The sequence below is a fragment of the Leptodactylus fuscus genome, chromosome 8, assembly GCF_031893055.1.
Source record: "Leptodactylus fuscus isolate aLepFus1 chromosome 8, aLepFus1.hap2, whole genome shotgun sequence".
NCBI classification, from domain to species: Eukaryota; Metazoa; Chordata; class Amphibia; order Anura; family Leptodactylidae; genus Leptodactylus; species Leptodactylus fuscus.
The window spans coordinates 13,739,635-13,753,571 of NC_134272.1; the positions used below are offsets into that span (position 1 = coordinate 13,739,635).

The 13,937-nt window shown below is 44.4% G+C and overlaps 1 protein-coding gene across 1 annotated transcript in view; it reads right to left on the reverse strand.

The window, feature by feature from the left end:
- Positions 1 to 13,937, reverse strand: part of LMF1 (lipase maturation factor 1) — a 164,861-nt gene that overhangs the window by 112,335 nt on the left and 38,589 nt on the right. Inside the window, exon 4 of the mRNA XM_075285204.1 lies at positions 982 to 1,130. Within this exon, the coding sequence (XP_075141305.1) occupies positions 982 to 1,130 (149 nt within the window). The remainder of the gene's footprint in view (positions 1 to 981; positions 1,131 to 13,937) is intronic.

Sequence of the window (13,937 nt, forward strand, 5' to 3'; positions counted from 1 at the left end):
ACTACTTATGTAAGGGGCTTATTCCCTTCATCACAGGGCACGAACATTTAGTTAACGTCTTATTAGGGAGGTCTAAATGATCGAAACCAATAAAGGGTTACTCTCCGATTCTGTACATGAGCTGTCAATCACGGTATAAGGGGCACTGGTGGGCTCTTTGTTCTGCGCGGGGGCCTTGTGTTTGCATTGTGATCCCTGCTTCTCTTTAATGCCACATTTTACAACCTTTTGCTTTTACACCTATAGAAAGCTATAGGATTACACATCTGTGCGCCCTGATACCGGAGCAGCAAAGCAAGATAACGCACCGATCCTCAGCCAAAGAAAGCAGCAGAGGACAAACCCTCAGTATTCCTCCATTTTATTATGTTAGAAGGTAATCTCCTCTTATCTTGTGAAAACACGTACGGACAACATGTGGGATTACAAGCCTCGCACTAGACGCTGAGATACGCGCTAAGTGCCGAGGTTGTCCCCATGCCAAGTGCTGGCGCAATGACCGCTCGTGGGCTCCTGCAGGTTCTCAAGTCAGGTGAACCGAATACTAATTGTTACCCAGAATCCTTCATCCTGATTAAAGGGGTTTTCCGGGTTTTAAGTTTGGAGCTCAGTACCATTCAAGTGAATGGGGTCAAGCTGCAATACCAAGCACAGCCACTATACAACATGCGGCGCTGTCCTTGATTTTCTCTAAAATTCCCTTGCAGTACTCACTGGATTCCTGCAGTCTCTGTGGAGAGGTCAATTGACCTTAATGGGTGTCCAAGCTCCGACAACCTCAGTGAACCTGATAATAAAGGGGGGCAGCACTGGTTTACTTTGTTGGTTTCCTTCTTTTAAAGGATCGTATTGGACTCAAAGGATCATGTAAGTAATGGCATGTTGTAACAATACACTGTTTACTTGAAAAGAAGGGAATGAATATTTAAGGGGCACCAGATTATCAAATGGTCACATTAAAGTGATGGTAGTTCTACTTACTGCTCCAAGCATGATCCTGAAGATAAGCCAGCGATGGGCCCAGATAACAATGCCCGATGGCGGCGTGTTTTCTGGAACGCGGGACAGGGACCAGAGTGGGCAAAGGAAAATTGCCAGAAATCCCGTTTCCAGCAGTTGGGACTCCCATCCTAAAAGTAAGAAGACAGAAAAGAGTCAACAACTGCTTCTCTGAGATCATTGCTGATGTCTTTCATTTAACACATGCCTGAATGCTGCAGACCAGCAAACTGCTGAAACTTCTGCTTTTGTAGAGGTGGCCACACTTGACAATGCTAAATTCATTAAGGCATTAGATTACCCTCTGAATTTTTATATATAAAAAAATATATATATTTTAGACCAGGGAAGGTGGACCCATTCCGATCGGAGATCGAGCAAATTTCACGATCTGGATCGGCTGGAAAATGATCAGAAATTGGATTTTAAAATCGATCCTGAAATCTCAAGATCGGCTCAACCTTACAACATGGTCCGGTCCTGCTTCTATGATGTTTTCTTGCAGCAAAAGTCCTCGATGGCTTTGACGTCCCGGGTCCCTTTCTTTAGGTTGCTGATTGACCTCAGCAGCCTAAGCTAAGGACTGGGGACGTAATAGGTAGTGATGTCCGGAGTCCTTCAATGAGGCTGCTGACTGTCTCCAGCGGTCATGTGTGGCGGGGACCTCCGCCGCAGGAAAACACCAGAGTATCGGGACTGTACCACGCTGGGAGACACCAGAGCATCAGGGACAGTTATGGGGGATTTGTGTTTATTTTTTTTCACCTACCCCAGGCTAATTGAAAAAAAAATAAAAAATTAACCTGGACAACCCCTTTAAGGGATCCTATCATTCAGATGACATTTTTTCTAAATACCACGTCGGAATAGCCTTAAGAAAGACTATTCTTCTCCTACCTTTCGTCGTCTTCTCCGTGCCGCTGTTCGCCTACAATCCTGGTTTCTCTTGGTATGCAAATTAGCTCTCTCGCAGCACTGAGGGCGGGCCTCGGCGCTCAAACAGCACTGGGAGCCGCCCCAATGCTGCGAGGGAACTCTCTCCAGTGCCGCCTCCATCTTCGTCAGGAATGGCCTCTTCATTCTCTTCTTCCGGCGGGGTCTTCTTACTTCTAGGCCTCGGGCAGAGCAGACTGCACATGCCCACAGGCCCTGAGAAAATGGCCGCTTACAATACTATGCAAGCGGCCACTTTCTCGTGGCCTATGGGCATGCGCAGTCTGCTCTGCCCAAGGCCTGAGGCCTTAGAGGTTACAAGCCACCGCCAGAAGAAGAGGCTGAAGAGGACGCTCCTGACGAAGATGAAGGCGGCGCTGGAGAGAGTTCTCTTGCAGCATTGGGGACACCCCCAGTGCTGTCTGAGCGCTGGGGTCCGCCCCCAGTGCTGCGAGAGAGCTAATTTACATACCGACAAGAATAGGGATTGTAGGCGAACAGCGGCACGGAGAAGACTACGAAAGGTAGGAGAAGAAAAGCCTTTCTTAAGGCTATTCCGACGTGGTACTTAGAAAAAATGTCGTCTGAATGATAGGATCACTTTAATCTTTTACACAGTGCTTCTGCATTGCAGCCTAGTATAAAGGTATAAAGATAGATAGATAGATAGATAGATAGATAGACACACAAACATACACTTAGTAGGTCATAGAAAGGCAGCACAGGTGAGTACTTGGGCCACGTCCCATGCTGCTGCCCTTTATCGCTCAGTTCACTTTACCAGGATCATTTGTATACAGGATGTTAGACATCTGCGTCCATAATCCCAATAATTATAGCTTTGTAACAGATAACGTGCCAGAGTGACCCAGGACAAAGGGAGTGATTGTTAGCAGGTCATAATCTTATCTGATCACCACATACCTGATGTGAGTTCAGATTCCACCATACACCATAATACACCATATATTGCTGGACTTATTTATAAAGGACTTTTCATCACTTCCACGAACGACGATTCTTTGCATCTTTCAATAGCTGCCCTCTCTACAGATTCCAGTACAGTTGGAATTTTTTCTCTAGCCCCCACCATTCATGAGCATTCAGTACTATTAGTTTTGGTGTCTGATATGGTAACTAGACTCTCTAAGATCAAGTGGGTGTTGTCAGGCAAGAAACAGGCAAGGGGGGCGTGACTCAGAGATCTGACTCTGATTGGAGCTCTGAGTCACGCCTCCCTTGGCTACTCCTTCCTGATATCACCCACTTGACCTTAGGGAGTCTAGTTAGCATATCAGGAATCAAAACTAACTGCACCGATTGCTCAGAATTGATGGGGGGCTAGAGAAGCAAAGATTCCTCCTGCATCAGTACCAGAGGAGCGGAGCCTACTAAAGGACACAAGTTACTGGAGTTGGAGAAGGTGATCAAAGGTTCTCTTTAAAGGGCCAGTGACTCTAACAGAGCGCTTGGTGCCATTCTGTTTCTATAGAATTAGGATAGGACATTAAAACCAGGTCAGTGGTACCATCAGTTACTTTGGCTTTTTGCAACTCAGTCCCATTCAAATGAATGGGGCTGAGCTGCAATATGTAAAAGAACTGTCCTTTGTAAGCAGCAAACTAGCTGTAGTGCTTGTGGCCGCTCCATACAGCCAAGTGTCAGACTCCCTTCTATCTTAAGGATAGGTCATTATTATTATTATTATTATTATTATTATTATTAAACCCCTGGAGAACCCCTTTAAGTATTTAACATTGTGAATTGTGATGAAATTCAGATTTTGCACGGTGAGGGTACCACAAAATGGGATTTACTATAAAGAAAAGGAGAAAGGAATAAGTAAAAGTTTACACAATGGGGATTAGATGAAGACAACAGAAGCCAAAGTATCATAATGGTAAAAGTCTATCAGGCCACCAAAAGTCAATACAAAAAAATCCTATAAAATATTATATAATAAATAATAAGGTGCCTGGAAATATTGACTAGTTCTACAGGAACCAGAGATATATAAGCAAGGCTCCGAGCGTTCTGTTATTCCCTGTGATCAGCCAGACACATCATTTAGACCCTATTATAATGTATATAAATACGGTTATTTTCCTAGTTTATACTCGGACAGGTTTTCATATGACACCGACTTTCCAATATGCAAACGGAAGATTTGCATTTTAGATTCCAGGTAAGCTGATAAGAAACGAAACTGCTTTGAAAGGCAAAACACCCCCGGCCATATAACTGTGACTGGCGGCCAGAGCTGTCACCTGCAGCCAGAACCCCGGAGTATAACCCCCATCTGGCGGCTGCAGAATGGGGATTTGCATAGTAAACGTTATCTGCGGTGTCATCGGCGCGGGGCTGGAGATGTGAGGAAATGCAAAATGAAGGCCTCAAGTTTCCACATAAATGTTCTAGGGGTTATTAGTATAACAGGGAAAACTGTACAGACAAAAAAAAAACAGTAGATAGATAGATAGATAGACAGACAGACAGACAGACAGACAGACAGCTAAAATACAGAAACAAATGTTTTGCTAGATAGATATTATATATATCCCCGGTGGAGATCCAGGGGACATGCAGTGAGATAGTCAGGACCTATAAGTACCTGGGCGTGATCCTCAATAATAAACTAGACTGGGCTGACCACCTGGGGGCGCTGCACAGAAAGGGCCACAGCAGACTCTACCTGCTCAGGAGGCTGAGGGCCTTCGGAGTCCAGGGGACACTTCTTAGGGCCTTCTTCAACTCTGTGGTTGCCTCAGCCATCTTTTTCGGTGTGGTCTGCTGGGGGAGCAGTATATCAACCAGGGACAGAAATAGACTTGACAGGCTGATCAGAAGGGCCAGCTCTGTCCTGGGGAGCCCCTTGGACCCAGTACAGGTGGTGGGTGACAGAAGGATACTGTCCGTGGTGACCTCCATGCGGGAGAACAAATCCCACCCCATGTATGAGACCATGATGGGACTTGGCAGCACTGTAAGTGACCGTCTGCTTCACCCCAAGTGTGAGAAGGAGCGCTATCGCAGGTCCTTCCTTCCAACCGCGACCAGGCTGTATAATCTACATCAGACCAAGCGGAGACACTCCGCACAGAGAACTAATGATTATGACTATGAAGTCTTCCTTCTTTCTTCTCTGTTCCTTAGCTGCTATGGACTCCTAGTATATCTTCTCTTCTCAGTGTATGTGTGTCCTGTAATATATTACTGTGTATTATCCTGTATCTGTATTACTAGGCTGCTGTAACATACTGAAATGTCCCCACTGTGGGACTATTAAAGGATGGATAATACTTATATCCACAAAGAGAAAAGCAGCAACTTTGCAAATAGTCTTTATTACAAAAAAAATAAAATAATAATAATAATAAATAATAATAATAATCTATTGCTTTTCTCCTACAGCCCTTATGCAAGCCTATACATCTCCATGGTAAGAGACAACAAGCCCTGTGTAGTCTGTACCGGCAGCCATCCTCCTCCTTCCTAATTTCCCGCTAATATAATACAGGTAGATGATGAAAGGAGTCTGACTGCCGGATCAGACTACACAAAGTCAGACTGTTGTCTGTTACCATGGAGATACATAGCGCTGCATCACAGCTGTAGCCACAAACCAGTTACGAATCCTCCTACGTTGCTTCTCTTCTCACTGTAGATACATTGGAACGATAAAAACCAAATTGGTTGTGAAAGTTTTGGCTCTTTACGGCTGAGCTCTGATACATCTGTACCGATTACAATCACACAGCGGCATCATGTAAACCGTATTTATTGTGGCCGTTGATTCCCTACGTGAGAACGTTCCGGATGAATAGCCTGACAGATGTCGCTAGGGTCTGATGATCGGGCCCACTTCTGCCAGTCACCAGTGTAATGTGTTTCCCACCAGAAACTGGAAGAGGCCGCTCTTTCCTCAGGCCATGGCTGTGCTGCTAGGTCTGGGAAGTAAAGGGTCCGGGCTGTTGACCCACCTGCTCCTATTTGCAGTACTAGCATGGAAGGCTATAGCCCTGGCAGCTGCGTGGACAGGCACAAAGAGCCCCATTGTCACTGCTGGACCCGGGCAAAGGGAGATATAAATAAGAGGATCTCCCGGCGCTGGATGGTGCTGCGCCTCCCTGTCACCCCGATCTAATATTAACCCCCTCCCTGCTGCACTGTCATCAGAACGCTCCTTCCCTTTCATCAACTGGGTGGCATTGCCTTTGAACTGCAAAGTAATAAAGCTGCGGAGTATTCCCATAATATGGGGCCTACTGTATGAAATATAGATAGAAAGATATGGGAGGGATAGATAGATAGATAGATAGATAGATAGATAGATAGATAGGAGATAGCGGCTAGCTGGATAGATATGGGATGGATAGATGAATGGACAAATAAACATAGCATGTATGGATGGACAGATAGATGATGTATGGATGTATAGATAGATAGATAGATAGATAGATAGATAGATAGATAGATAGATATGGGAGGGATGGATGGATGGATGGATGGATGGATGGATGGATGGATAGATAGATAGATAGGAGATAGATAGATAGATAGGAGATAGATAGATAGATAGATAGATAGATAGATAGATAGATAGGAGATAGATAGATAGATAGATAGATAGATAGATAGATAGGAGATAGATAGATAGATAGATAGATAGGAGATAGATAGATAGATAGATAGATAGATAGATAGGAGATAGATAGATAGATAGATAGAGAGATAGATAGATAGATAGATAGATAGATAGATAGATAGATAGGAGAGATAGATAGATAGGAGATAGATAGATAGATAGATAGAGAGATAGATAGATAGATAGATAGATAGATAGATAGATAGATAGATAGATAGATAGATAGATAGATAGATAGATAGGAGATAGATAGATAGATAGATAGATAGGAGATAGATAGATAGATAGATAGATAGATAGATAGATAGATAGGAGATAGATAGATAGATAGATAGAGAGATAGATAGATAGATAGATAGATAGATAGATAGATAGATAGATAGATAGATAGGAGATAGATAGATAGATAGATAGATAGATAGATAGGAGATAGATAGATAGATAGATAGATAGGAGATAGATAGATAGATAGATAGATAGATAGATAGATAGATAGATAGGAGATAGATAGATAGATAGATAGATAGATAGATAGATAGGAGATAGATAGATAGATAGATAGATAGATAGATAGATAGATAGGAGATAGATAGATAGATAGATAGATAGATAGATAGATAGGAGATAGATAGATAGATAGATAGATAGATAGATAGATAGATAGATAGATAGATAGATAGATACAGTCCTATGAAAAAGTTTGGGCACCCCTATTAATCTTAATCATTTTTAGTTCTAAATATTTTGGTGTTTATAACAGCCATTTCAGTTTGATATATCTAATAACTGATGGACACAGTAATATTTCAGGATTGAAATGAGGTTTATTGTACTAACAGAAAATGCGCAATATGCATTAAACCAAAATTTGACAGGTGCAAAAAGTATGGGCACCTCAACAGAAAAGTGACATTAATGTTTAGTAGATTCTCCTTTTGCAAAGATAACAGCCTCTAGTCGCTTCCTGTAGCTTTTAATCAGTTCCTGGATCCTGGATGAAGGGATTTTGGACCATTCCTCTGTACAAAACAATTCAAGTTCAGTTAAGTTAGATGGTGGCCGAGCATGGACAGCCCGCTTCAAATCATCCCACAGATGTTCAATGATATTCAGGTCTGGGGACTGGGATGGCCATTCCAGAACATTGTAATTGTTCCTCTGCATGAATGCCTGAGGATTTGGAGCGGTGTTTTGGATCATTGTCTTGCTGAAATATCCATCCCCGGCATAACTTCAACTTCGTCACTGATTCTTGAACATTATTCTCAAGAATCTGCTGATACTGAGTGGAATCCATGCGACCCTCAACTTTAACAAGTTTCTCGATGCCGGCATTGGCCACACAGCCCCAAAGCATGATGGAACCTCCACCAAATTTTACAGTGGGTAGCATGTGTTTTTCTTGGAATGCTGTTTTTTTTGGACGCCATGCATAACGCCTTTTTGTATAACCAAACAACTCAATCTTTGTTTCATCAGTCCACAGGACCTTCTTCCAAAATGAAGCTGGCTTGTCCAAATGTCCTTTTGCATACCTCAGGCGACTCTATTTGTGGCGTACGTGCAGAAACGGCTTCTTTCTCATCACTCTCCCATACAGCTTCTCCTTGTGCAAAGTGCGCTGTATTGTTGACCGATGCACAGTGACACCATCTGCAGCAAGATGATGCTGCAGCTCTTTGGAGGTGGTCTGTGGATTGTCCTTGACTGTTCTCACCATTCTTCTTCTCTGCCTTTCTGATATTTTTCTTGGCCTGCTACTTCTGGGCTTAACAAGAACTGTCCCTGCGGTCTTCCATTTCCTTACTATGTTCCTCACAGTGGAAACTGACAGGTTAAATCTCTGAGACAACGTTTTGTATCCTTCCCCTGAACAACTATGTTGAACAATCTTTGTTTTCAGATCAGTTGAGAGTTGTTTTGAGTAGCCCATGATGCCACTCTTCAGAGGAGATTCAAATAGTAGAACAACTTGCAATTGGCCACCTTAAATACCTTTTCTCATGATTGGATACATCTGGCTATGAAGTTCAAAGCTCACTGAGGTTACAAAACCAATTTTGTGCTTCAGTAAGTCAGTAAAAAGTAGTTAGGAGTATTCAAATCAATAAAATGATAAGGGTGCCCATACTTTTGCACCGGTCAAATTGTGGTTTAATGCATATTGCACATTTTCTGTTAGTACAATAAACCTCATTTCAATCCTGAAATATTACTGTGTCCATCAGTTATTAGATATATCAAACTGAAATGGCTGTTATAAACACCAAAATATTTAGAACTAAAAATGATTCAGATTCATAGGGGTGCCCAAACTTTTTCATAGGACTGTAGATAGGAGATAGATAGATAGGAGATAGATAGATAGATAGATAGATAGATAGATAGATAGATAGACTCACTAATCTCTACCATTGATGATATGTGATACTGATTTGCGTGTCCACATAGGATGGAGTTAGACACTATTTCTTGCTTTTCTTCCCTATTTTCTGGGCATTATGATATTATTCGGATTGTTCCTGATAGATCTCCAGGACTCGGATGAATGATCTCTAGGCCGACACCTGCACCAGCTTTTTGTTGGATTCTCCAGAATCTTTTGAAGTTCAGCACTAAAACTTTTCCTAAGACAGAACTTTGTGCGGCAGCCTCTGGAGTGTTGTGTGAATAGATCCCGGGCCCTGAGTAGGTGCAGATGAGTCAGGGAGAGGTTTTATCTTTTTAATTACCCTCCTAATGGATTCCCCATGCCTCCCCTCCCCCGCTCTGATGAAGGCGGCTGTCACTTTGACAGATTGCTATCAGTTTAATTAGCCTGTCAGTGGCAGTAGAGGCAGAGAGGGCTGTCACTGGGAGATAGCATTGTGCTACCTGTAGACCCCTGAGCCCTCCATCACTTCTGTGCTATCATGTGGGACTGACACATCTCAGCTCACCAGATAAGGACCTGTTCACATGGGTGGTAGGAATTCAGTTTTTCTGTTTCGTCAGAGAAGCAGCAACACAGATTGTGATGGATCCAAGACATGAGACAAAGGAGCAGGAGCAGTTATAATGGGGCCAGTCTGTTCTGTCAAGGTGCCTGAACAAAACAGTACAGATGTGAACAGAGCCATATGTACAGGAATGCAGAAGTACTCACAGTATGGATAGATTTAGGGTGAAGCCACTTGTGGGACCGCACACTGACACTTGGGGTATAGGACAAGGACACACTGACACTTGGGGTACAGGATAATGACACGTTGACACTTGGGGTACAGGACAATGACACGCTGACACTTGGGGTACAGGATAATGACACACTGACACTTGGGGTACAGGACAATGATACGCTGACACTTGGGGTACAGGACAATGACACTTGGGGTACAGGACTATGACACATGGACACTTGGGGTACAGGATAATAAGATGCTGACACTTGGGGTACAGGACAATGACACTTGGGGTACAGGACTATGACACACGGACACTTGGGGTACAGGACTATGACACATGGACACTTGGGGTACAGGACTATGACACACTGACACTTGGGGTACAGGACAATGATACGCTGACACTTGGGGTACAGGACAATGACACTTGGGGTACAGGACTATGACACATGGACACTTGGGGTACAGGATAATAAGATGCTGACACTTGGGGTACAGGATAATGACACACTAACATTTGGGGTACAGTATAATGACATGATGACACTTGGGGTACAGGATAATAAGATGCTGACACTTGGGGTACAGATAATGACACACTGATACTTGGGGTACAGGACTATGACACATGGACACTTGGGGTACAGGATAATAAGATGCTGACACTTGGGGTACAGATAATGACACGTTGACATCTGGGGTACAGGACAATGACACTAGACAGACAGCCATCTTCTGGCAGGACCCCGTGTCTATATTAATCCCCCTCACAGGTGTAGTGGGCCGGGGGCAGGTGGGCAGCACTTGGAGGGGTTTATTGGAGGGAAACAGACCCTGCACACACTGGTTAATGATCGGCCTGAGAACCAGCACGGCCTGGACACATCTTCCCCATGAACCTGTTGTGAGCTCTCAGTGACAGTAGATGAACACATGGAGCCCGCTGAGAGCTGTCATGTCACACAGGTGTCAAAGCAGCTTGTAAACCCATTAGCAAACTAATACTACACCCCCGTGCCCGCTAAACCAACAGCCCCTATAATCTGACACTTCCCTTTAAGAGTCCGCTGTGTAGATCTATTACTGGGGATTGAGTATCTGAGAAGCCGTCGTGTCATATCCTATACACAGCGGGACGAGAAGCAAGTGCAGACATGTATCCAGCATCATATCTATCGCCTTCTAAAGATATTTAGGGTAATGTCCCCTTTAAGATCTGGAAAAAAAAATTATGATTTTGTGCTTTTTCTTTTTTGGACTCTACCCCTCCTCCACTGCCCCAACCCCAAGGAACAAAGCCTGTAGAGCTTGGAGCGATGTCAATGGCTCCATCATCCTCCAGCCCCGGCTTTAAAGCCCACCTGGGTGTAGGGGGTTAGAGGTAGCCCGACTGGTCACTCTTTGTAGTGGCAAATAAAAGGAGGCCAACTTCAGAAAAATAAAGACCCCGTATCAATGGCAGAGGCAAATCTGTGGGCGTTCAATGCCGGGAAACCTTCATCTTGTACAGCGAGACAAAGAGCGTTTCAGAGAGACGACGGCGCTGAGAGAAAAACTCAAAGCAAAGCTCCGTATCATTTACCCAGAGGAAATGTGCGCCATGTCAAAATTCCCACAGTGTGCAAAGAAGATCTGCGTCCCCCGGGGAATCCACGAACAATGGCGGATTTAGCAGTCTGTTAGGCGGCAGGAAATGGTACCCGGGTACATGACGGAGAAAGGAGGCCTCAAGTATCGCATCACCTGGCCAATGGGGGGCGTCAGTGGTGCAGCTATAGAGGTGGTATAGGGCACAGTCAGGACTAGGCCCCACTAACTTGGCAGTCCATGGCCCATTTGATGTGTATGGTGGGAGGTCTGGTCCGGGGTCTGAATATATTTAGGTGGTCTGGGGTATGACAAGTTAGAGGTCTGGTCTGGAGTAAGTCATTCCCAGACCACTTAAATATATTCAGACCTCAGACCTCGAACTTAAGTCACACACAAACCAGAAACCTGACTTAAGTCATACCCCAGACCACCTAAAGATATTCAGACCCTAATTTAAAGGGATTCTACCATTAAAACACTTTTTTTTCCCGTTGACATGTAGGAATAGCCTTAAGAAAGGTTATTCTTCTCCTACCTTTAGATGTCTTCTCCACGCCGCTGTTCCGTAGAAATCCCGGTTTTCGGCGGTATGCAAATGAGACCTCTCGCAGCACTGGCGCCTCCCCAATGCTACAAGAGAGCTCTCCAGTGACGCCTCCATCTTCTTAAGGATCAGCCTCTTCACGCATCTTCTTCCGGAGCTGAGGTTCAATCTTCTAGGCCTCGGGCAGAGCAGACTGCGCATGCCCGCGGCCACAAGAAAAATGGCCGCTTACGCAGTTAGTAAGCGGCCATTTTCTTGTGGCCTGCGACCATGCGCAGTCGGCTCTGCCCGAGGCCTAGAAGTTTGACCGCCTGCGCTGGAAGAAGATGCGCAAAGTGGACATTCCTGAAGAAGATGGAGGCGGCGCTGGAGAGTTCTCTCGCAGCATTGGGGACGCCCCCAGTGCTGCGAGAGAACTCATCTGCATACCGACGAAAACTGGGATTTCTATGAAACAGCGGCGCGGAGAAGACATCTAAAGGTAGGAGAAGAATAACCTTTCTTGTATGACTTAAAGGGGGTTTCCATTTGTTGTTTTTTTTGTATGTTTTTTTTATTAAATATGGGCCAAATAATTTATATTTATAAATCCCTATTAAATTCAGCACCATTTACCTGATTACTTTCAGGCCATTGGTCACAGCTGTGACGTATCGTTTCCAACCTCACTACCCCTCCCTGTGAGCAGGGCAGCCAGTAAAAGAAATGTCACAGCAGCAAGTGACATCAGAAGTGGGAGGGATTTATTACCTGTGATTTCATTGCAGAGGAGAGTGGAGAAGGGAGGGGGTACACAGAGAGCAGGCAGATGCATCATGGGAAATGTAGTTTGTCCACAGATTCACTGCATGTAAATAACAGGGATACAAGGAGCAGCAAGTAATATAAAGCCAAGCAAAGGGTGCACAAGGGAACTAACGAGGGGTCTAGTCTTGGGTCTGAATATCTCTTTATTTAATTTATTTATTTATGTTTTTTTATGTGGATTGTGAGCCCCATATAGGGATCACAATGTACATTTTATTTATTTATTTTTTTCTATCAGTATGTCTTTGTAGAATGGGAGAAAATCCATGCAAACACAGGGAGAACATACAAACTCCTTGCAGATGTTCGAACCCAGGGCTCCAGCACTGCAAGGCTACAGTGCTAACCACTGAGCCACCGTGTTGCCACGGGTCTGAATATCTTTAGGTGATCTGGGGCCTATGATATGAATAGGTGGTCTACTGTCAGGAAAGAATGAAGTTACCTATATTTAGGTGACCTAAGGTCGATACTAAGTGTGTGATATTAATACGGCAGGCCATAATAAACTTAGAAATTAGATATTCGTATCTGAACCACATCCCTGTACAGGGCCACTCCCATATTAGCCGTGAAGGGCTAATATTGATGGACTGGAGCCAACAAATATTGGTGCTCAGCAATTCCTCTTGTTCAGGATGTAGCCAAGTGTCAGCGGCCGTTCTATAGAGCCATAATTTAGTCACAGGGTCACTGAGGCTTCCTAGACATGCATAGCCCCTGCCGTCCCCTCCTCTTTTTTCTGTGATACCTCCTAATAAATTTTACAAGGACTTGTACCCAGTGCATGATCTATGGCAGACAAGGAACTATAAAAGTCAGAAATGACAGGGGGGGGGGGTTTATGACTCCCGGCTGTGCCCTCCACATAGTATAACGTTTGCCGAAATCTGACGAAATCCATAATGAAGTGGTCAGACGGCATGACTGCAGCATGACAATCTGAGCCCTGTAGCTGTAATGTTTTGCATATTCTTCTCCGCCGCCTTATTAAAGTGGGGGGTGGGGGTGGAGAGGAAGTGACCCCAATGACCGGCACACCCACCGCACTGACCCCTCGGCCTATTCTGCTTTTGTCATGGTACTTTTTAAGGTCCCGTTGCTGTGACAACCAAACTTCCTCCATGCAGATGGCTTAAATCCATACAGGTGCCACGGGGGCCAGGCTGAAAGAGAATGCCGTGGTAATGGCCCCCGCTCAGCCTAATGGAGCTGCAATGGAGAAGAACATGCTTCCCTTCAGCGGAAATTGGGC